This window comes from Aedes albopictus, chromosome 1, assembly GCF_035046485.1.
Source record: "Aedes albopictus strain Foshan chromosome 1, AalbF5, whole genome shotgun sequence".
NCBI lineage: Eukaryota > Metazoa > Arthropoda > Insecta > Diptera > Culicidae > Aedes > Aedes albopictus.
This window is the reverse complement of record NC_085136.1, coordinates 307,988,239-308,013,284: the sequence shown is the minus strand read 5'-3', so window position 1 is coordinate 308,013,284 and position 25,046 is coordinate 307,988,239. Positions and strand designations below refer to the sequence as shown.

Sequence of the window (25,046 nt, the reverse complement as noted above, 5' to 3'; positions counted from 1 at the left end):
TATAAATACACTTTATTTATTAAATTAAATGAACTGTTCTAATGATTTCAACCAACTTCTTTCAGAGTATAGCATATTGTACTACATATTTTTGTATTTCCTTCCAATTGTATTGATATTTTAAAAAACAGTCGAGTTCTCTAACAAATAAATAATTTTTCAAATTTGCATTTGCACAAAGGTGTTTTTTAATATTTTCAACATTATTTATCACTAAATACCAATAATTTTCTAAATTTTTATCACATTCGCTTTCTCAACAAGTTGGCTAAGGAATGCCTTGATCAATATTTCGGAAAAATCGATAAAGGCATTTCCACAACATTTTTACGGAGATCAAGTTTCTTATTTTTTAAGGTTTTCTACGGAACATAAGAACTACCGCACAGTTTCTTAGCTTTCCTGAACGCATTTAATCTAAACAAACTTATTTTTTCAGCTCATTCGATCCTTCAGATGGTAAAGCCTGTCATACCATAAAAACGAATGCAGTAAGCAGTAATTAAGATATTCGTTTGCTTAACGTCTGTTGCTACTGGTGTTGTTGAGAAAGTTGAAACAAAAAAAAATGTATCGTGAAGGCCTGTAGTGATGGTTCTTGATCATATATTCCTGTAAAAATAACTCTTACCAATCGAGAAATATCTTTTATTATCGATACAGCCACTTTTATTGTGTTTGGAAATTAAATATTTTGTCTGTGAGATTTTTTTCTCTTCTACTATGCTACATTTTTTGACCACTTTGTGCAACTTCAAATTTTGATCATCTAATTTACAGAGCCCTATTTTTTAACTTTTACCAGAAACATCAACAAAATTGGTATTATTTGCTTCGTTGGCATGCTTACTATAAGAGCTCGAAGAAACTTTTTTGGATATTGTGCTCAAATTGAAATGGCAGTTAATCGTTAGTGTATTTATAACTTCTGAAACAGTCTATAGATATGGGTGATTGGCAGGTGGAAGCAGTACTACGTCAAACATGGAGCACGGCTGTAAAATTATGATTTCTTTCAGTATTTCTGTCAAGTCTGTTACAAGTGCCAAGTAGGTCCACTCCTTCCGCTGTTGTGTAATGCAAGAGTAGACCATCTATCTGAAAAAAATATTTCAAAATGAAATCGATATTTTCTTCAGCTGGTGTAGCAAAAATCTGTTGGAACTTAACGTTAAAAAATGCAATTCAATTACATTCACGAGAAAATTAAACATAACTCATAAAGAGGTAACTCTAGGTGAGAAAATTGTTGAAAGGCGTAATCTGGTAAGAGATTTAGGCGTTATTCTGGACTCGAAACTAACTTTTGTTGATCATTATAACAATATTACATATAAAGCAAGTAACATGCTCGGGTTCATCAAACGATTTAGCTTTAATTTTAATGATCCTTATACAATTAAAACACTATATGTGACATACGTAAGACCTCTTCTAGAATATTGTAGTGTTGTTTGGGCTCCATATCAGGTTGCACACATTAACCGGATAGAGTCGATCCAAAAACAGTTTTTGTTGTTTGCTTTAAGGAAACTAGGCTGGGCTCACTTACCGCTACCATCTTATGCGGCACGGAGCATGTTGATTCATTTAGATAGCCTCGAAAATCGAAGAGATTTTGCCATGATTGCTTTTATAAATGATGTTATATCAAATAGAATATGCTCCCCCACAATATTGGAAAATTTGAATTTCTCTGCTCCCACTCGTTTATTAAGGAATAGAAACTTATTTTTAATTAATTACCACAGAACAGACTATGCAAAACATGGGCCATTGAATAGAATGATGTCTTGTTACAATACACATAGTGACAGAATTGATATGACTATGAGTAGAGATATGCTTAAAAAGGCATTTTTTGAGACAAGTAGGGTTAGGTGATAGGTTTAAGCAACTATTGGAATATAGTATACATATAATTGTAAAGGTCTACAAATTGATTGACGACAATAAATAAATAAACTATTCGATTTAATGCTTTGCTCTGAATCACACTCTCATGATCAGCATGAGATACCCAGACAACCAGAAATCGCATAAGGATGTACGCTGTACATCGTATAAAGCACTATTTTTACTCACTATCGCATTCATATACGGCTGAGGGACAATTTTCATCGCAAATGATGTTATTTTTTGAACTTATTGCGATGCATCTGGTAAAATCATATAAGAGTGCAAATTAACTTTTTTAATGTATAACTACATCGTAGTAGACGATATTCTGATGTTTTATTGCGACGAACTTTACTTATTCGCAAAAGAGTTCGAGCGGACTCGCAAAGTGTTAATTGAATTCGCATAATTACGCACTGCGATGATTATACGACTTCGCTTGGTACTTTTCTTATTAGGTCAGTTAAACTCGCATTGGTGTACAAACTAAATCGCATAAAACTAAAAATAAACTCGTTAAAATGTGCATACAAACTCGCATAAGATAGAATCGTTAATGTTGGTATATTGCGATGTGATATGATAACATTGAAAAAGGTGCGTTGGAGTGGCAAAAAGCTACAAGAAAGTTAACAGTCATCATTATGGTTACAAAACAAGTTACTAAGTCATCATTTTTGTTGACCTGATAATTAACAATGGGTGGTGCTAGCAAGAGAGGGGTAGTGATAACTGTGCGGGAAATCATGCTTCGTCATTTTGAGCTCCACATAGCTTGTCGAACATGTACAGCGCAGGGAAACCAAGTGCATTCCAACAAACACTGAGGTGAGTTAGAATGTCATGGCAATTAATCAGTGTGTTTCATAAGTGGTGTTTGGTGATTGATTTGGTGTTCTTAGTTCGATACTGAGGTGACAAGAATTGTTTTTTTTTTCGAATATTATTAAGTCGCATAAGACGCTATATTACGTCACAATAGTGCACACCGCACATCGCATAAGATATCACTTGAATTCATATAGCGTTATTTTTCCGTCAATGCACGTATAGCGCCTCAACTTTTGTACGCATAAGGCACTTTTACTGAATCTTATGCGATGTAGCTTTACCGCATAAAAGTACGTATAACATGAACATAAACTTCATTATACGTGCAAATTGGTTGTCTGGGTATAGTAAATATTGCTCAATATCACACAACTAACAACTACGGAAGTAGCTTGTAGGTTTCAAAAATCGAGCTACGCCAATTGCGATATAATGAATCATTTCAACGTTGGCAGGTTTTAAACCTACTTCACTTTTTGCTATGGTGGCTCCAGAGAAGAGATGTCACTCTCACCGAACGAACCCAGAAGCAGAGATGTAAATGTTCGCATCACGAAGCAAATCGCGAGTGAATAATGTACCTGCTTGCTTTGTTAGTACGAAGCAACAACACCCACGAGTTTGCATTCCCGAAAAACTAGTGGAAATGCGAAAAGTGCATTTAAGTGTGGTTTTGAAAGTTTAATAAAGCGACTATCCATCATAATCTAACATTTTGTACTTCATTATTCATGCGAAATAGAGCTGTAATCCAGTAAATGTGGTTTTCATCAAACTGCAAATAGGTCAGAGCTGCTTCAGGTCAGGTGAGTGCTTCTCGGACCCCTGTTGTCATCGAATAGAGTTTTATAACATCTTCGTTACTAAACGCATTACCCTCATTGAAAATTTTTCAATTGTGCAAATCACAGCTGATTTCTCTATGGTACTTTCGATCATATTTGACTACGTAATTTTGAAACTATAATGTTTACACTGTTCTAAGTGTGAAATTCCCGGGAATTTCTTGATGAGATTCTCCCCGGGGGAGTTATTTAGAATTCCTTCAGAAGTACCCTCTGGCATTCTTCCAGGAGATTCTTCTGAGATTTCTAAAGAGGTTCCGCCTGGGATTTATTCAAGAGTTCTTGCCAAGATTCCACCAGGAAGTAGTCCGGATTTCTTCCGCAGATTCCTTTTGGGATTTCTTAAGGAATACCTTCTTAGATTACTTCGGAAACTCCTGGATTCCTTCCGAAATTTCTCTATTTATTTATGCCGAGATTTCTTCAATACTTCCTTCTAAGATTACCCCACCAATTTTGCCTAATATTCTTCCAGGAATTCCTTCCGTGGTTTCCCCGCTTTCTAGAATTTCTCTACAATTTCCTTCTGTGATGCCCCAGGATGCTCCATCTGAGATTCTTTTTGGGATTCCTTCATTCCCTCTCGGATCTTTCCAGAAGTTTCTTCTGAAATTCTTGTACTCCTTCCACAATTCCTTCTGAGATGCCTTCTGCGATTTGGTTTCTTCCGGGTATTATCTAGGAGTTCTGGGAAACCTTTCTTCCATCCAAGATTCCAATAAAGTTTCTTTTGGAATATCTTCAGAAGTTTCTTTGAACTTCCTAGGAAAAACGGAATCCCGGAAGGAGCTGTCGGAAGAAACCAGACGAAATTCGTTGGAGAATTTCCTCAAGGAACTCCTGTAGGAACTTCATGAGGAATTCCATTTACAAAAACTGCTGAATGAATTCCTCAAAATACTACTGACGGAATTCACCAATAAACTCCTGGAGGATTTTCATTAGCAACAATTGAAAAAATTCCAAAGCGATTACCAGGAAGAATTTCAGAAGGATCTACAGGATTCCAGAAAATGAAATCAAAGGTGAGTACTGGAAATAGTTCCTGGAGAAATCCCTAAAAAGATTGTGAAGAAAATCCAGAAGAAGTTCGCTGAACGATTCCGAATGAAATTACAAAATCCAAAATTCTAGAATCCCGGAAAGAGTTCCATAACGAATCCCAGGAGAAGTTCCCGGAGGAATCCACGAAGGAGTTCCTGAAAAAATCCCAGAAACAATTCCCGGAAGAAGAAGTTTCCGGAGGAATCCCTGAAATCCCAGAATAATCCCTGAAGTAGTTCCTCGAGGAATCTGGAAATGTATGTCCAGTGGAATTACCCAAGGAATCCCAGAAATAGTTCCAGATATAATCCCGGTTGCAGTTCCTGGAGGAATCCAGGAGATGTTTTCTGAAAAAATCAATGAAAAACTCCAGGAGGAATCGCTGACGAATTTTTGGAAGGAGTTCCTGAAGGAATCTCGAAAGGAACTCCTGAAGAAATCCCCGTAAGAACTTCCAAAGAAATCCCGAGTGAAATTGCTGGAATTTCAGGAAAATATTATTAAGAAACCCCAAAAAACAAGTTCTTTCTGGTTTTCCTCCAACAGATCCTTCCCAAATTCCATTTTTCCAGGAATACCTTCTTGAAGTCAGAAAAAAATCTGAAGACATACCAAAAGCAACTTTTATGAGATTTTTGGCTGGAATTCCTGGAGGATTCCATGGGAAATCCGGAAAAAGTCTCTTATAGTACCAAATCTCAGAAGGAATCCTGAAAGGAGTTCCTGGAGGAATCTCAGATTAAGCCTTTTAAGAATCGCAAGGATCCCACAGGGAACTTCAGAAGGAATCCTAAATGAACCCCCAAGACAATCTTATTAAGAACTCCCTGGAAATTTCGGAAGAAACTCCTGGAGAAGCACTGGAAGAAATCTGTGAAGAAACAGCGAAGAATGTCTCTGAAAGTTTCCGGATGGAACTTCTGTGGAATCCTAGAAGGACACCTGGAGGGGTGTCACCGTGCCACCATGAAGTCATAAATCAGCACACTTACCCATGCAAGCGAACGCAACATTTTTAATTACATCAAACCGCCTCAACGATTTTTTTGTTTCAAGTCAGAACCGTAAACAACAAGACCATGAAAAGACTTGGAAAAAAATAACTTAGCAATCGCGGCGTGTAGTGCCCTATTATTATTAATCGTCTTCGGTTCTAGCCTATTTTACTTTTTACTATGGTGGCTCCAAAGAGGAGATATCAGTGTCATCGATCGAGCTCACAAGGCAGAGCTATCGCCTAATTGCCCTGTGAACATTATTAAATGATAAACTATCTCATGTGATGTAGCTGAAATTGCAGAACAACCTCCTATAAAGTAAAAATTGAGGGTGCACATTTGATCGAAAGACGACATGTTGCAAACTGGCGAATTTATTAACTTTGGTTTTTTTTTACATTTTTTATTTTTGAACACATGCCGAGAAAGAAAAAGGGCGAACCACGCTGCTGGTTCGCTTTTATTAAGTATTTCATGTTTATCCTAGCACATTCTTTACCTTAGTACCTGATTGGTTTGTCGCATGGCCTGATGCACCATGAGGTGCGCCTGAGGAAGGCCCACACCAAGTGCCGAAACGTTGGAAAATATAAAGTAATTCCGCCTAAAAATGAATTTTGACCGGAAACAATCAATAACAGAGGAACTATTTGTTAAAGAATAACATTGAAATAATCGATTCTCCACCAATTACTGTACAATTGGTTGCAGCTACGTAATGCCTCGGATTGCAGTCAATCCCATAACACTCACTGTTGACACCCAATGCAGTGGTAATATCAACTAATGACTTTCGTTAAATTCCACGATTATCTCCCATGCATCTCGTTTCCCGAATGTTTAACAGCAGAAGAGAGTTAAAGTAGGCGATGACATAATGATCTTAACCCACTTTACTGACCGATAATCACCAAGGGTACTCGCTCGTTAATTTATCGACAAATATTAATTCATACATAAATTTGTAACGAGCCGTGTGAGGACACGTGGCTGCACGTGTTCCGGAAAACCCCAACAACCAATTCAACGAAATTAATTATTCCCGACGACGAATTGTTCGGTTAATGCAATCTTCAACATCCCACGAGACCTACACTGACGATGGGCGTCATATACTAATCTGACGTAATTCATTGGAATGGGCTATATAAACAACCACTACTCACGCTTTCCGTTGGCATTGTGGACCAGAACCGAAACAACCACCAGGATGCAGATTGCTGACAGGTGAGGCATTTTGGCTGTGGGGCGCTGAAGGTTGTTTTCCTGCGACGAATCTGTGAAAAAGGGAGAAGAAGAAGAAGAAGAGAATTTCAGTCAGAAGTTTTGATAATTGGATAGCGAAACATCTGGGCTGTGAAAAAAATCAGGAACAAGTGTCAGGTTCGTTCCCTGCCTTTATCTCTTATTCAAGAATTAGCGTGGGAATATGGTCAGATCTGCATGTCGTCGTACTCTCATATATCTTCATTATGAAAACAACGACTTTTCTGATTTTTTCCTCTTTCATGGGTGTAGCAATCGGGAGTGAATCGAAAAAAAACAATGGTAGGTAGTGGACGAAAAATTAAAGATAGAAAACAAGAGATGAGAGACGAAAGAAAAAGGCAAAAGAAATTAAAACGACAGAAGGCAGAATAAAGAAGATAGAAAATAGAAGATAGAAGACTAAAAGACTAGAAGACTAGACGACTAGAAGACTAGAAGACTAGAAGACGAGAAGACTAGAAGACCAGAAGACTTGAAGACTAGAAGACTAGAAGACTAGAAGACTAGAAAACTAGAAGACTAGAAGACTAGAAGACTAGAAGACTAGAAGACTAGAAGACTAGAAGACTAGAAGACTAGAAGACTAGAAGACTAGAAGACTAGAAGCCTAGAAGACTAGAAGACTAGAAGACTAGAAGACTAAAAGACTAAATACTAGAAGACTAGAAGACTAAAAGACTAGAAAGCTAGAAGACTAGACGACTAGAAGACTGGAACACTAGAAGACTATAAGACTAAAAGACTAGAAGACTAGAAGACTAGAAGACTAGAAAACTAGAAAACTAGAAGACTAGAAGACTAGAAGACTAGAAGACTAGAAGACTAGAAGACTAGAAGACTAGAAGACAAGAACCTACTATTTAAACGGCTACGCAGTTTCGTTAATTAATTACCCCTGAAGATGACACAAAACCCCAGTGTCGAAACGTCGGGCAAATAATAAACCTCGTTTTCCCAAATTAAAAGACTGCGTAACCGTTTAAATCGTAGATTAAAATCCTCAGTCGATCCTCCAGAAGAAGACTAGAACATTAGAAGACTATAAGACTAGAAGACTAGAAGATTAGAAGACTAGAAGTCTAGAAGACTAGAGGTTTAGAAGACTGGAAGACTAGAAGACTAGAAGTCTAGAAGACTAGAAGACTAGAAGACTGGAAGACTAGAAGACTAGAAGACTAGAAGACTAGAAGACTAGAAGACTAGAAGACCAGAAGACTAGAAGACTAGAAGACTAGAAGACTAGAAGACTAGAAGACTAGAAGACTAGAAGACTAGAAGACTAGAAGACTAGAAGACTAGAAGACTAGAAGACTAGAAGACTAGAAGACTAGAAGACTAGAAGACTAGAAGACTAGAAGACTAGAAGACTAGAAGACTAGAAGACTAGAAGACTAGAAGACTAGAAGACTAGAAGACTAGAAGACTAGAAGACTAGAAGACTAGAAGACTAGAAGACTAGTTGACTAGAAGACTAGAAGACTAGAAGACTAGAAGACTAGAAGACTAGAAGACTAGAAGACTAGAAGACTAGAAGACTAGAAGACTAGAAGACTAGAAGACTAGAAGACTAGAAGACTAGAAGACTAGAAGACTAGAAGACTAGAAGACTAGAAGACTAGAAGACTAGAAGACTAGAAGACTAGAAGACTAGAAGACTAGAAGACTAGAAGACTAGAAGACTAGAAGACTAGAAGACTAGAAGACTAGAAGACTAGAAGACTAGAAGACTAGAAGACTAGAAGACTAGAAGACTAGAAGACTAGAAGACTAGAAGACTAGAAGACTAGAAGACTAGAAGACTAGAAGACTAGAAGACTAGAAGACTAGAAGACTAGAAGACTAGAAGACTAGAAGACTAGAAGACTAGAAGACTAGAAGACTAGAAGACTAGAAGACTAGAAGACTAGAAGACTAGAAGACTAGAAGACTAGAAGACTAGAAGACTAGAAGACTAGAAGACTAGAAGACTAGAAGACTAGAAGACTAGAAGACTAGAAAACTAGAAGACTAGAAAACTAGAAGACTAGAAGACTAGAATATTAGAAGACTAAGACTAGAAGACTAGAAGACTAGAAGACTAGAAGACTAGAAGACTAGAAGACTAGAAGACTAGAAGACTAGAAAACTAGAAGACCAGAAGACTAGAAGACTAGAAGACTAGAAGACTAGAAGACCAGAAGACTAGAAGACTAGAAGACTAGAAGACTACAAAACAAAAATACTAAAAGACTAGAAGATAGAAAATAGATGATAAAAAAGAGCAAATAAAAAAACAAGAAAATAAAATAAAGAACAGACGATAGAAATCAAAAGATGGAAGAAAAAGAAGGAAGCTTCGTGCTATCTTCACCCATCATACGCCACTGCACCAACCACAAACTTCAAAGTCCGCCCAAAGAAACACTCTTTATAAAGTGTTTTTAATATTGCATAAATCGTGTTAGCATTCCAGTCGCTTGTTTCCATTCATAAATGTCGGTAGCTCTCGCTGTTTTCCGAGTTTGTTTCTCGTCCCAGGTGAATAATTGGCAGCACACCGTTCGTTCGTTCCTTCATTTGTCTACCGGGGTCGTACCGAGGCAATGTGCAACTGCACGTAAGCAAAAATTTCCCCGGAGAGCCTTTAAAAATCTTGATTTGAAGATTCTGGGTCACATTCTGACAACGAACGGTTGGCTGTTGGTGTGACGTGACTTCTTGACAAGGGACAAAAAAGGTCTCAGCTCAGCTGTTGTCTAATGAATTGGCGGCTGGAATTGACTGAAAGTGCTGTGGAGACACGTCTCCTGCCATCCAAAGCTCGCGTATAAAAGCGTTCTCCGTTATTAATTATTCAGTTCCGGTGAAGCTAATGTGTTTCAGAAGAAATTCTGCAAAAAGATGGTCATGTTCTGATGTGTGGAATTTATGAATCAGAATTAGAACAGACTGGTGGTGTATGCTTGGCAGAAAACCAGCGCTTATGACGATGTCATCTTTGTCTAATCCTGCTGAAAGCCTAGGCAGGCGCAACCTTGAAATAACATATTCACCAGAATGCGTGAGTTGTGGTTTCTTCATAATAGAAGTTGAGAGTTTTGAAGAAACTCTTCCGAAATGTACGCAAGTATTTTGTACTTTGATCCAATTTTCCATGCTGATTTAGTATATGCAGTTGCCTTATCCTAATTGCTGACTATACAAAGTACGGCTAAAATTAGAAAGAGCTAAAACTACTTGAAACTGTTTGAAAAATCTTCGTTCGTCAATTAGTACGAGATTGGAACTACAAAACCGTCGTTTTCAACACATATCTCACTATCAAAAGCTACTACCTGAGTTAAATCAAATTTAAATTTAATCTCGTCTCACTTAGTTAGTGTAATCTAAGAGGTACGGCACTATTGAATTTAGCGTAGGTAGGTCGTACTCATTCTCACTTGTCGAAAACTTTTCTCAAGTATAAGCCTATCGTCAAACAACGTCACTACACACATTACTTCATATAGTGAGGTGATGTGGTGCCAAAAGGTTCCTAATCTTCATCCTAGAACGTAACCAACGCACGTTAATCATAACGTTCCAACGGGCAGCAGTAGCCAGTCGTGCTACACCACACGTGTTTGACAAGATAGTCTCTCTCTTTCTCCTGGCAGGCATGATTTCTCATTTTCCTTAATCAAACTTAATTTCAGTTTTTGGCTGCCAATCTGATGGCTTTGGGGGACGGCATCATACCAAAAGAGTTCTCAATTATTTAGCACTTCTTCTTGCGAAGATGGCCGAAAAGACTTTTCACGTGTGTGGTAGCTGTCGGTGCAAGATTGGACCATGCTGTTATAAGGTGGCATCCTTTTGGTACATACAAGGAAATGCACTTCCTGCACAGCTTGATGTTCGTCTTCCTTCTATGAAAATGAATCCAACCTAAGATGCAAACATGACGCACTCAGTAGGCCTTGCATGAGTTAATGATTACCAATATAGTTAATCATGTACAATGGCTAATGCGCATAAGAATTGTCTAGTAGAATTATTCTTTTCTGGCCAATTTTTTTTATATTTTCTAAAAGTTTTGTGTTAGTAATGAATTACATGAAACCTTACGATGGACTTTTTAAGATGGGTTCTCTTGAAATTATTCAACAATCTTTGGATCTGGATGGCCAGTCACAATAAAAAATAACGATTGCCAAAAACGCTACCAAATCGCGCAAAAAATGTATCAATGATCTAATTTATTTAGATTGACAATGTAGCCCATATATAATTTATTTGTAAAATTTCACTCCAACTTAGATTGCTTTAGCTACAGTTTGAGTTTTGATTAACCCGTTTGACCTCAGGTAAAAAATAAAAGTTCAAAAAATCGCCAACAGCCCATTTCTAAACAGAATTCAACCAAATTTTGCACACAAACTCGCACAACACTATAGTGTTGGAAATATACGGGATCAACATTTTCTTGGACTTCTGGACGGAGTAAGGCCGGTGGGTCACCGGGTCAAGTCGGGCAAAAATAAGGCCAAGTACGCTTTGCACCCCTACAACTTTCTTCTTAATGAAGTTTTTCAATGGGAGTTTGCCTCTAGTCGAGGCTTTTACTTACTCCTGTTCGATGTAGTATTGGTTTCTGGAGCTAACGGTTTTTTTCCGCATGCAAATAGGTCCAATTGTAGACCATCTATGGTTGTCTGTAGTCAAGGCGTGACTTCAATCAGATCGTCCAAAATTTCTACTGTTCGTTGATATAACAAACATTATACAGATGTTCAAGTATTGGTGCAAATAAAAGCGATAAAAATAATTGAAAATAATCCTTGGTGATTATTTCGAGTGTTCATGTTTTGTAAGGACGGATTTGGACAATCCATCGAGATATTCAGGAAATATTAACAGTACTACAAGGGTAACACATGTTCTAAAGATGTCTCCGATGATCTATGGGGTCAATAAGGGAATAATATCTCGTGTTTAATTTCATTTGAAAACAACAAACGCAAATGACGACTTGGATGGTTCAGAAATGTTAAATATCTGAAGAACTCAAAAGAAACCTATCGGAAAATCTCATATTCGAACCTGTAGCAACATCAACTATCAGTTGCTAGCCAGACATTGCTCGCGTCAGACGTAATTCTTTGTCTTTCTTGCTTTCGCCCTGAAATTGCTTAAGTGCGAGATTTTTTAAAGAATGAAATTAAGCTTCAATATTCGGACATTCGGAGCATACAGTTGCACCATACCCGCAACTGCGTGTTCATTGAGATGATTTCTCATGAAATTGCTGTTCGCTATCAAAAAGAGCATAACTGGAGGAAAGTTATGCTTTGTGGAGACGTAAAGTTTCGCATACCGATTTTCGTGGATTGTGATGCCGTGACGGTACGGGTGCACGATCTTCCCCCGTCAATGAGCCACGTCACAATCGCTGACCATATATTAAAGTATGGCGAGGTAATATCCATCAGGAATGAGAAGTGGAAGCACTACTTTCCTGGTATACCCAACGGGGTGCGAGTACTGAGAATGAACCTACTCCGTCACATTCCCTCGTTCATTACCATCGAAACTCACGAAACCATGGTTTCTTACATCGATCAACCGAAATCATGTCGCCACTGCGGCCAACCGTCTCACTCTGGCGGAAAATGCCCGGACTCGAACGTCGTTTCTTCCCCTCAAAATGTGAGAACACCAACTTCGACGACGTCAAAGTCATTCGGCGGGTTATTCAATTGTGATGATTTCCCACCGATAAACGAAGAGTGGCAAACGCCATCATCACCCGTTCACGTGAACAAAACAGCACGCAGAGAAACAACAAACCAACAGAAGACTGATGACGACGACTGGACTGATGATGACAAAGCATCGAGCTCATCCACCGAACACAATAGTGCATCGAACAAGCGACGGCGATCGAGGCGCAACAATGCACAGCTTGCAACGAAAAAGGCTTGCACTGATCAGTGTCCCCCAAACGCTGATCATGCGGTACAAACGTTATCACCGGATGAGAAAGAAGGGTCATCAAAAAATAAATTTATTAACGATGTAAATTATCCTATACAAAATAGAAAATGAAAACCGGCTCTGTTAAGCTAAATTTGGCGGGTGAGCCTTGAAATAAACGAAATAGTAAAAAAAAAAACATCAACTATCGTTAGACAACGGAATGTGCAAACTCCCATTGAAATAATTCGTTGAGAAGAAAGTTATGGGCGTGTAAATCGTGGCCTTTTTTTTTTTTTTGCCCGACTTGATCCAGTGACTCACCGGCCTTACTTCGTCCTGAAGTCAAAGAAAATGTTGATCCCGTATGCTTCCAAAACTATGGTGTTGTGCGAGTTTGTGTTCAAAATTTGGTTAAATTCTGTTGAGAGATGGGCTGTTGGCGATTTTTTGAACTTTTATTTTTTACCTGAGGTCAAACGGGTTAAAGCATCAATCATTGCAATTTTTCAGTTAAAATGTTTAGTCAAATAGTCTAAAAAAGAGGTACTTAGAACTCACATAAAACCATAATAAAATAAGTTTTATGACGGTTCTCAAAGTCCCTACAAGACTAATTCCTGACCAAAATGTTACTTGGGAAAACATGGGATTGCTCAGATGAAGAGTCAAAATTAGAAGCGCATATGCTGCCTGAATCACGAGCATTTTCAGATTAAAGTTACGGGAACGATTGATATTCACATTCATCTTCCACGCCGACGCCGAACGATGTATCCTTCCCCAGGTAACCAATAAGAATTTGAATAAGTTGTATTTCTGTTTAATATCTGCATTACTGCCGTATCACATCAGTTCGACTGCTAAACTGCCCTATATTAACAATTTAAATGCTACTTAAAATCTGACAGCAGTTGCATAGCATTTCAAATGCACGGTAAGTTTTGGTTCCCAGGCATGTTTATTGCCATAAAACTGCTCAAAGAGAGTAGTGATGCTAAGACCACAACACATTTCCACTTTCTAATGTACGTCCCACAGCTGTAGAAGCCATTATCATTCGCATGTACCGCAATTCATAGGTAACAACGAAGGAAATCAATGGGGGTGCTCAAGTTTTAATATTTCAAAATAAAAAGTCTATAATTTTTGTGTTACTAGAAAGTAAATTTAGATTTTACCAAAGTTTTCTCGTGTGAAACTGAAAAAAGCTCAGTGATGTTCTTTATTTTTGCTTCGACGGGGAGAAATAGGCTTTTATATTGAAGACTTCCGCTGCCGGGAAAATCTACTTCGCGGGTGATTGTATGATTGTGGCGGTTGTGCTTTTAAAGCTTTTAAATTTAATGATGTGTGAGTGGTTTTTGGCGACGCTGCTGGATGACCGGGAGATCCTAATGGAAGCCTTGAAAGTACTGGAAGTCGTATAATTTGGTGAGTCTGTTCCTGCATATCGTTTTCAAAATGGGGTGCCTGAACGTTAACCAAACGTATCCTTTGGAGTTTACCCTTCCATTAACAACATTCCAATTCCCGTGACACCTAGGCCTGAGAGGACGTAGAGGTCTCTACGCCTTTCATAGGTGTCCAACTAATCTTCCTTTCCCATCACTCAGCTGTCGCAAGGACTTGGCCAGGACAGCTCTTGACCGTTGGAGGATTGTGTCAATCTCGTCTAAGAGTCAGTAATTAGCCCCAAATTTCTGTGCTTTGGTAACGGACGGGAAGGAGGCAACCCTCATAACAGCGGTCCAAGACTGTACCACCTACGAATCTGTGCGACTTGCTTAATTCTAATAATGATATGTAATGCTAACAACGAAGGAAATCAATGGGAATAGCATGCTTTGGCAAATGAATTTCATTGGTGGTTCCTTATGATTGATTTTATTATCAGCACCTGGCGAACCCATATCATAACGAAGCAACTGCCGGTGTCAGCCTCAAATAGATCAAAATTCCAGTGCAAATTACACTGGTCGACAGTGGATAACGCACTTTGACCACTTGTTCCATTTCTGATGGATTTTGGCCCGCTGATTCCGAATCTGACTTCGGAATTGCTGTAACACGTACAGTTTTTGAGAAAAATAGGATTTTTTTTCACAAAATTTCATATTTTCATAAAAAATAAACTATTGTCTTTATATTATTATTTTTAAATCTGCTCATCTCAACCAATATTTATATTCGATAGATTTTGATCCCCTGATTAAGAATCTGACCTTAGAATTTCAGTAACACGTACAGTTTTTGAGAAAAATGGGGTTTTATTCACAAAATTTCATATTTTCAGAGAAAATAAAATTATTCTCTTTTTAAATTTGAAGCTTTTTTCTACTCATCTTAACAAATATTTTTTATTAAATAGATTTTGATCCACTAATTCGTAATCTGACCTAAGAATTACTGTAACACGTAAAATTTTGGAGAAAAAGGGATTTTTATTCAGAAAATTTAAAACTTCCATAGAAAATAAAATATTGTCTTTATAGTTTTATTTTTTTTATCTGCTCATCTTCACTAATATTCATATTCAATAGGTTCTCGTATACTGATTCGGAATCTGACTTCAGATTTCTGAAACGCATACAGTTTTTGAGCGAAATAGAATTTTATTCACAAAATTTCATTTTTTCTTAAAAAAAATGAAATATTGTCTTTATAATTTAAATTTTTCTCTGCTCATCATAAACAATAATTACTTTTACTGGATTTTGATCCATTGATTCGTAGTCTGACATAAGAATTTGAGTAAAACGTATTTTTTTTTGAAAAAAATAGGGTATAATTCACAAATTTTCATATTTTCATAAAAAATGAAATATTGTCTTTATAATTTTATTTTTTATTATCTGCTCATCATGAACAATATTATTATGAATATTATGAATCAGTGGATCAAAATCCATTTAATATAAAAATTGATTATGATCAGCAGATGAAATAAAATATACATAATTATAAAGACAATATTTTATTTTCCATGAAAATATGAAATATGGTGAATAAATCCTTATTTTCTCAAAATTTTACGTGTTATTGAAATTCTTAAGTTAGATTCTGAATCAGTGGATCAAAATTTATTGAGTATAACTATTGGTTATGATAAGCAGATGAAAAATTCTAAATTATAAAGACAAGATTTTGTTTTGTATTAAAATATGAAATTTTGTGAATAAAACCCTATTTTTCTCTAAAAAAAATACGTGTTACAGAAATTCTTAGGTCAGATTTCGAGTCAGAATATGAAAATCTAATAAATATTAATATTGCTGATGAGCAGATGAAAAAAAATAAAATTATAAAGACAATAGTTCATTGAAAATAGAAAATATAAAATTTTGTGAATAAAACCGTATTTTCTCGAAAATTTTGCGTGTTACTGAAATTCTTAAGTCAGATAAAGAATCTGTGGATCAAAATCTATTGAATATAAATATTAGTTATAATGAGCAGATGAAAAATTTAAAGTTAAAATACCAATATTTTATTTTCTATGACATATTAAATTTTGTTAATAAAATCCTATTTTTCTCAAAAACTGTACGTGTTACAGGAATTCTTGAAGTCAGATTCGAAATCAGCGGGTCAAATTCCAATAGAAATGGAACAAATGGTCAAAGTGCGTGAAAAAAGTTTCAATTTTGTCGACTAGTGTTATCTAATCATCTATAGCTTACCCTGAAGCGCGGTGTAGCGTCAACCCGAGGATTGAGGGATTGAATCCTAATTTGGCTGAAATCAGCAAAAATAAAGAACAACAACAACAGTTCAGAACGTGCTCCGAGCCGCAAAAGTTCCACAGGAGTGAGAAAAAATAGAAGAGCAAGGAAAAGCCGTAAAATGGGCAGGGAAAATTTTTGATTTCATTTTTTAACATTTTGCGGGGGGGGGGGTTAGGAGAGATTAGCATTTAATCAGCCGTATATCGGGTTGAAACCTGCATTTAGTTAGCACTTATGGCGCATATACGGCTGATTAGCATTAAGGCAATTTTAACTGCTTTGGTTACCTGGGTCCTTCGGATATTCCTCTAAAATTTCAATCTGAGATTTTTCCAATAGTTCATTTAGAGATCTCTCCAGGAGTTGCCTCAGAGATTCATCCAGGAGGATTCAGGGATGCCTTTGGGAGTTACACCATGGATTTGTTTTTTAGGAAGATCTCTCAGGTTAACTTCAGGGATTACTCCGAGAGTTTTTTTAGATATTCTTTAAAAAGGATTCGGGGATGCCTCCAGGAGATCCATCAGTCATTTATATACAAGATCCTTCAGGGATTCCCATAGGAGGTCCTTCAGAGATTACTGTAGGAATTTCTTCAGGGATTCCTCCAGAATTCCAATCAGTGATTTCTCCTGGCATTCTTTCAGGGATTGCTGTATGAGTTCCTTCAGGGTTCCTACAGGAGTTGCTTCCTAGAATTTCTTCAAGATTTCCTCAGGGAATCCCAAGGAATCTAGGGATAGGTATACTTTCTGAAATTCCATCGGGAATTATCCCCGCAACTCCTTCAGTAATTTTTGCAGGATTCTGTCAAGGACTTCCCCTGGAATTCTCTCCTGGAGTTCCTTCTGGGTTCCCTTCTGGAAAATCAACACCTATGTGACATTTTTAAGTCGAGTAGATTCGAAGAGATTACAAACACCATCATATAGACAAAATAAAATCATCTAATAAGGCATCAAATTGTAGTTTCGACAACACAGATAAAAATAATGAGACTTACACGTCATGTGAGCTTCAGTTTTGTCATGTATACTTAGTGTTATGATGGTTTACATGATATATCATGTAAATTTGTGTTATATAGTTACACACTGGATAACAGCAAGTTCAGCATTCCTAAACCAATGGCCCAATTTATTCGATCGCGCCACTGCAGACATCAGCAATCCGACCGGTGGACTTTACCCAGCTTAGTCAGCAGTTAGGAGTATTGAGTACAGTTGGTAGGCAACTCGGTATCATAATTCATTCAGTTTCTAGATCGTGACGCGTTCGACTCTTTTCAATATCGGTTTAGTGAGTTAAAACTATAATGTTCAAATGTAATTAAGTTTTAGTTCAAATAAATATTTTTTTTCTAAGACCTGTTGGTCTAACATATTTTTATATGTCATGTAAACACACAGAGTCATGCTGAATTACATGACATATAATGGAAGTTTACATGATATTTTATGACTCTTACATGATATGTCATGTAAACTTCTGTGATATCCTAAGCTCCAATCATGTGCATCATATGTCACAGAATTTTACATTCTTTTTTCGATCTGTGAAGGATCCCTTCTGGAATTCCTTCGGGATACCTTCATTTAGGAGATCTTTTATGGAATTATCTAGGAGATCTTTCAGTTATTCGTACAGTAGTTTCTCCAGGGATTAATCCAGGAATCCCTTCGTTAATTCCTACAGCGTAGTAGTTCCTTCAGGGATCTCTCCATGGGTTCCGTCAGGGATCTCCTCAATAGTTCCAGGAAGATTCAGGGACGCCTCTAGAAAATCCATTAGGATTTCATCCACAAGTTTCTTTTAGCAACTCCTACAGGTAATTCTGGGATAAGTCCAGGAGTTCTTTCAGAGATTTCACCTGGAATTCTTTCAGGGATTCGTTCAGAAGTTTCTTCAGCAGTAACTCCAGGATTTCCTTCAGACCTTACTCTCCAAGAATAGCTCCCAAAACTAGTTCATGGATTCCTTCAGAACTTCATTTAGGGATTAGTTCAAGTGTTTCTTCTAAGATTCATATATACAGGAATTTCTCAAAGAGTTCCTTTAGGGACTCCTCCAGGAATTCATACATGGAGTTCGTTTGGAGATTTTTCCAGGAGGATTCAGGGATGCCTCCAAGTGGATCGAAGATTTCACTAGTAGTTGCCTCAACAACTCCTACAGATGTTCCTTCATGGATTCTTTTTGGAGTTCCCTAAGTTCCTTAAGGAGTATAATCAGGCATATCTCCAGAATTTCCTCAAGGAGTTCCTACAAGCGTTCACAATACGCGACGCGAGACAAGACATAACACTTATTGTTCTTACATTCTTACATAACTCTTATTGTTTTAAAGATTAAAAAAATACCTATTCTGTCGACCGGTTTCGGACGCGATGTTGCCCATCTTCGGGACAATGTCCGACTAGTTACGCTGTCGTATGATGTTCGTAAATATTCGTCCACAAAAAAGAATTGGTTGCACAAGATTTCCATTAGGATTTTTTTTAGGGAATACTCTAGGTTTTCCTTTTGGTATTCCTCCAGGAATCTTTTCGGGAATTCCTCTAGAAAGTCCTTTGAGGAATCATCCTAGAATTCCTTCGGGGGTTCGACCTGAAAATACTATGAAGATTTCCTCTGAAAATCTTACAAGGATTCTTCCAGGAAATCCTTCGGTATTCCTCTTGAAAGTCCTTCGGGGATTCCACCTGGAAATTCTTCAGAGATTCCTCCTGATATAGTACAGTTGCCATCAGAATATCATGATAGATGGTATACAATAAAAATGAGATTTTATCTTTTATTCAAGGGCCCAATTTGAAATTGGAAAAATTGTAATATAAGGCAGTATTTATTGAGAAAACGAAAGAGAATATTTTGAAGCGGAATATTTCTGACGCATATCGCCCTATCAATTTTTTATGGTGGAATGTTCTGAAGGAATCACAGGAAAATTCTTGAGGGAACAACATTGACAATTTCTAAATATAACCCTTGTAGGCATTTCTGCTGGAATTCATATAGGATTTGCTCAAGAAATTATTGGTGAAATATTGGGGAAAAAAAGTACAAAGAAATCACTGTTGGATTTTTTAGGAATATTCTAAAGGAATTTTTGAAAACTCCCAAAAAGAGCTTTAAAGCTTGGCTGATATCCATGGAAAAATCTCTAAAAGTTTTTGAATATCTTTTTGAAAGAACCCCTGACACTCCAGATACAATCCGACCAGGAATTTCTGAAGAATACCTGTAGAAATCTCAGAAATTACTCCTAAAACTTCCTGTAGAAATTCTTCGGAAAATTCTTAGGAAAATTTCTGAATAAATAGTCGAATACAATTATCTGTAAGAATACTAGGAGAAACCCCTAAATAAGTATCTGCAAGGATCCCTAGCAAAAGCTCTTGTGATTTTTCTTAAGAAATTCCTGAAAGAATTCCGAGAGATATTTCCTGAAAAGTTCCAGGAGTTCCTGGAGGAACTCCTGCCAGATTTTTGGGATGACTTCCTGAACAGGGATGCCATACAGATTTATCTGCATAATTTATATAGATTTTTTAACATGCGTACAGATTTCGTTTTATGTGAAATACAGATTATTGATCTAGAGAAGCTATTTTATGTTTGTATCGGTTACAGATTAAAAAAAAAACTGATACAGATTTTTCAAAAAATCATCTGGCATCCCTGTTCCTGAATAATATCCTGGACACATTCCTATGGGAATTTTTAATGGAATCCTTGAAGCAATTCCTGAAAAAATCACTGGTTAACTTCTCGAAGGAATACCTGTACTAATGTCTGAAGGAATCTCTGCTAGACTTTCTGAAAAAATCTACTGGAATAATTTATTATTCTAGTCAGTGAAAAAATTTCCGAAGGAATCTTAGTATAAAAATTCTGAATGAATCGAGTCCGTGCAGATATTTCCAAAGGAGTTTGTTAACAAATCTCTAGAAAATTCTTTAATGCAATCCCTGGCGGAGTTCTGGAAGGAACCCATGGCAATATACCTAAACGAATTCTATGACAAATTTCTAGCGAAATTTTTTAGACAAAAAGTTTCTTATAATTTACAAACAATGTTTTCAACTATTGCGCCCAGACGGGTCTTGAACCCTGATCGAGTGATTGTCGGTCACAGCCGATAGCCCGTATACCAACGGGACTCAGTGAGAGGGAGAGTGGTTGAAGGCTACGCTTTCGTACTGCAGTCGCATTGAAGATGGAAAGCGGAATCTACTTTTAGATTCGAGGTCCGCCAGACCCTCAGTTCTGGAAAAGCTTTGAAATGCGCGTTTGAAACTGATAACATATTTTGTTATTATTAAGTATTTTTATGTTATCGTGATAGACCACAATTATTGATAACTAAATTTGTTATCATCTGAAATCAGTTGGAAAAGATGATCACAAAAGTAACAAGATGTTAATACCGATAACATAGTTTATTATCAAAGTGATATCATTTAGTTATCCGCCTTTGCTCGGGCATGAACTCCTACAACAATGTATCCAGAGGTTTCTCTAAGGATTTCTCCAAATTCCTCCTAGAATTACTACGTGTATTTTTTCAAGAAATTCTCTAGGGATTTTCCTATGGATTCTTTCGAGAAATTTTGCTTGGATTCCTCCACATTTTTTTACTGGTATACTTGCAGGAATTTATCCAGTAATTTCCATAGAAACTCCTCTATAGATGTACAGTTTGTGCAGGAAAAAATGCGAAAATGTTTTTCAACCTCAAACCTCATTTTCTTCCATTTGACGTTTACCAATCAATGTTTTAACGCTCCATGATCTTGTTATTATCAGAGTTATTAACTGACAAATTATTGAAAGTTTTTTTTTATTTCTGTCACTAGCCTTTACAAGACGGCGCCTGAAACTGAAGACAATTTAAATTTTCAAACCACTGAAAAGTAAACAGGTCGATAAATTTCGTGTCTGATAGAATGAATAATTTAATTTTCTCTATATTATCATTACATATGTGTAATGATTCTATCTAGTAGGTGATACTCCATGGCTCTGGATTATTTTGGCTCGATTTTTCATCACATTAAAGTTGAAATTTTTACTATATTAATTATTTTTTATCATGACCATTGGGCGCACAATATATCGATACTCACGTGTTAGGCTTACATGGGATCATCTACACATAATATGCTGTTGCTGGTTGAAAAGTCAGCCATTTTTATGCATGCAGTCAAAAGTTTTACACAATATTCCGTGCAATTCGCAATTTGAGTCGGGACTCTCTTTAGATCGTATACAATAAAAATGAGATTTTGTCTCTAAATGGAGAGCCCAATTTGAAATTGGAAAAAAATAGATAACAAGGTGGCATTTATTGAGAAAATGAAAGTAAATTTCTTATAACGCAATACATCTGACGCAAATCTCCTTATTGATTGTCTGTGCTAGAATATTCAGACGAAATAGCATAAATTGTGCAAGTGTGATATCAGGAATGAAATGCATCCAGATAAAAAAAAGACGCGGACATTGTCTTCAGCCCTTGGCTGTACAGACTGAATGAAACATAACATGAGACAAGGGACACACGGAGCATGCACCAGTGGATACGGAGATGAAACTATTCTCACGAAAAGTTTCATCAACCGGAGCGGGAATCGATCCCTCACCCCATAGCATGGTGCGATTAGAAGCTTGGTGACCCAAACCGCACGGCCACGAGGCTCCACCAAATGATTGCATTTGATTCCTTAATGTCGATTGTAAGTCGAGTTATATGAAAATGCAAAATTTTGAAAATATATTTAATTGAGCAGAATTTCTGGAAAACCCATTTGGAGGCCTTTTTAGGGAATCCAGCCCAATGGTCTAGATATTTTTTGTAAGGCTGATGAAAACTTGCTATAAATAAGTCACGTTGTTAAAGTTTGTTAATATATAAAAGGTAGATTGGATTCGTTTCCTTTTTATTTATTTTGACCAGTGTTTTTTTTCTGAAATTTGCTTAATTACGGTATTCATGTTTATTTTTAGAATCGTGTTTGAGTCGAAAATATCTAATGTGAGTTGAAGTTGGATTTTTGGGGAATGGCATGTGGATTTCACTACAATTTTTAAAACTTTCATAATCAATTTGTTTCTGAAACTATACAATGTTTTAAATTAATTTGTTTTCTAATTCATTTTTTTTTTCTAAAAAATATAAATTTAAAGTAAGATAACTTTAGTTCTGTTTCTAACAAGACTAAAACAACATGTGGTGCAAATATAAAGGTCCCATTAGACATGACAAATATTTGGCCAAACAAGCCTAACAAATGACCAACACAATGTGAATCATAGAAACCTTGAATGACTGTCGGGCTTCAATGACAAATATTTGGCATAATGACAAACAGTGTAATGGCACCTTAAGAAATATATCAAGTTTGGTTATCGATTTTTTGTTTTTGCTTGAATGGAGAAATACCCAAAATAAATATTTTTTAATAATTTTGAACAGAGCATCATATCAGATTCTCACATGAATTTTCAACAAAAAATATGGAGCGTGTCTATCAGAAAATAGGATTTTTAACAAAAGTTTTCTCTAAGGATATATCAAAGCTTTTCTAAAAAAAAATCATTTGTAAAACAAATCCTCGCATGTATGTTTACTAACAAGCTTGTGATGCATATGAGACTATCGCAGGCATTTGTGCACCAGCACCACCAGAACGAATGGGCCAAAATTAAACACAAATTGTGTGACTTGTTGATTTGTGTAACGGTCCTGAAGATAGTCCAATAGCCGAACCGAAGTGTCGGTTATTAATCAACACAATTTGTTAGCTTGCAAGCCGAAATTTTCCATAAAAACCAACAACCATCCAGTCAAAACCTATTTTCAGAAAGTTTTATTTTTAACTCAAGACAATTTTTTAAAAAGGTTTCTGAAAATAAATCGTGCGGAAATCTGTGGAATGACCTTTGAGATTTTTTTCAAGGCAAAACTGGATGTATTTTCTCATTTTTTTAGTTTTAGAGATTTTTTTTATTAAATGCTGGAGCAAGATTGCTAAAATCGTTCTCCACACGCATTTAGAGTAAGGATCATGGTATTTTGTGTTTGTTTTTCCTGGTGTAAAATGTTTATCAGTTTTCCAGAAACATTTTTTTTAATTTGCTTCAATATAATTTCTGTAAACTGAAAAACATTTTCCACCAGGTTTAAAAACCAGAATATTCCATGATCCGATTTTGAAAATATTCCTCCGTTATTCAAGAACAATTCAAAATATGAGGAAATGTATCCAGATATAAAAATTCAGAGGTTCCTACTAATTTTCCTATTAGAACTGGATGTTGTTTAAAATAAGTATCATAATAAACTTAAATGCTATAAATCCTATATTTAAAAATAAAAGCAATTATGAGAGCAATAGAATATTTTCAAAAGCTTATATTAATACCCGGCTATGCCACAGTTTACAACACCGCTGTCAAACTAATAGTTCACCAAAGGGCACAACCCCATTACACAACAAGCATAGTTATGATCTAGATGATTTCTCATACATCTTGGTGCACTTACATTCAATCAAAATGAAATCAGCGGTTTTGTTGAGCCGAGCACGTGGTTTATCCTTGCCTTCCTGCTGGGATAAGGTTGTTCCTCATGAAAATTCAATCGCCCATTAAATGCACTTATCGATCACGATGCGACCGAGATTTACCACTTTATTGGCCACTATCTTCCGCACTTAGAATCACCGCCGCAGCAGCCAATCGACGATAACCTAATAAATCTGCCCGTTCACTTATGGGCCACTTGAACTACTAAACGCGGGCGGAAGAAGCGCCTCCTACCCGAACGCGCGACACCGCAGAATTTCCCAACGGCCTCCTCTTCGGGGTTCTGTCTGAGTTGGCTATCACTTAGTCCCTTTGGAAATTCTCCTCTGAGCACACTACACTACACAAATCGCGCGCGCACACACGAATCACACACCCTTGGTCGCCTTGCACACCACCGAATTTCGGGAGGATCCTGCCGGGAGCACGTTGGAGCAACAAATGGTTGAACCTGAAGACAATGTTGAACCTTTTATATCGGTGCGGTGGTGGCCCCTAGTCAGGTTGGGCGCTCTTTTCGCCGTTGGTACGCAATGACGATGACGACGACGACGGCGATGATGATAGCACCGAGGTTGTTGGGGTGCTCCTGCTATCTGGTGGGTGGCGGTGGCAGATAGTAGCAGTCAGCAGCAGCAGCAGCAACAACCGAAGACACAGAGGTTTCCCCAAATTGGCAACCTTCTGCGACCGAATGAACTCTCCAGCGCAAACAGAGACAACACAGGAGGGACGGACGGTGAACGCCACCATTGACGCCGGCCATATATTAAACACTCGGGACCGATGGATGCGGTGGGAAAATGCAACACGCCGCCAGTTATCGGGACGATTTGTTGGGTTGGGTGGCGTCATCGGTTGTTGACGATGCATTGGATGCGGTGGGAAAATATATAGCTTCTATCTGG

General features: G+C 37.1%; 1 protein-coding gene across 1 annotated transcript in view; it reads right to left on the bottom strand.

The window, feature by feature from the left end:
- The window catches only part of LOC109408266 (uncharacterized), a 51,279-nt gene extending 26,581 nt beyond the window's left edge, over positions 1-24,698 (bottom strand). Inside the window, exons 1-3 of the mRNA XM_019681529.3 lie at positions 24,240-24,698; positions 24,098-24,161; positions 6,784-6,894 (exon numbers count right to left, since the gene is read on the bottom strand). Of these exons, the coding sequence (XP_019537074.2) occupies positions 6,784-6,853 (70 nt within the window). The 5' untranslated portion in view covers positions 6,854-6,894; positions 24,098-24,161; positions 24,240-24,698. The remainder of the gene's footprint in view (positions 1-6,783; positions 6,895-24,097; positions 24,162-24,239) is intronic.
- Positions 24,699-25,046: the final 348 nt, after the last annotated feature.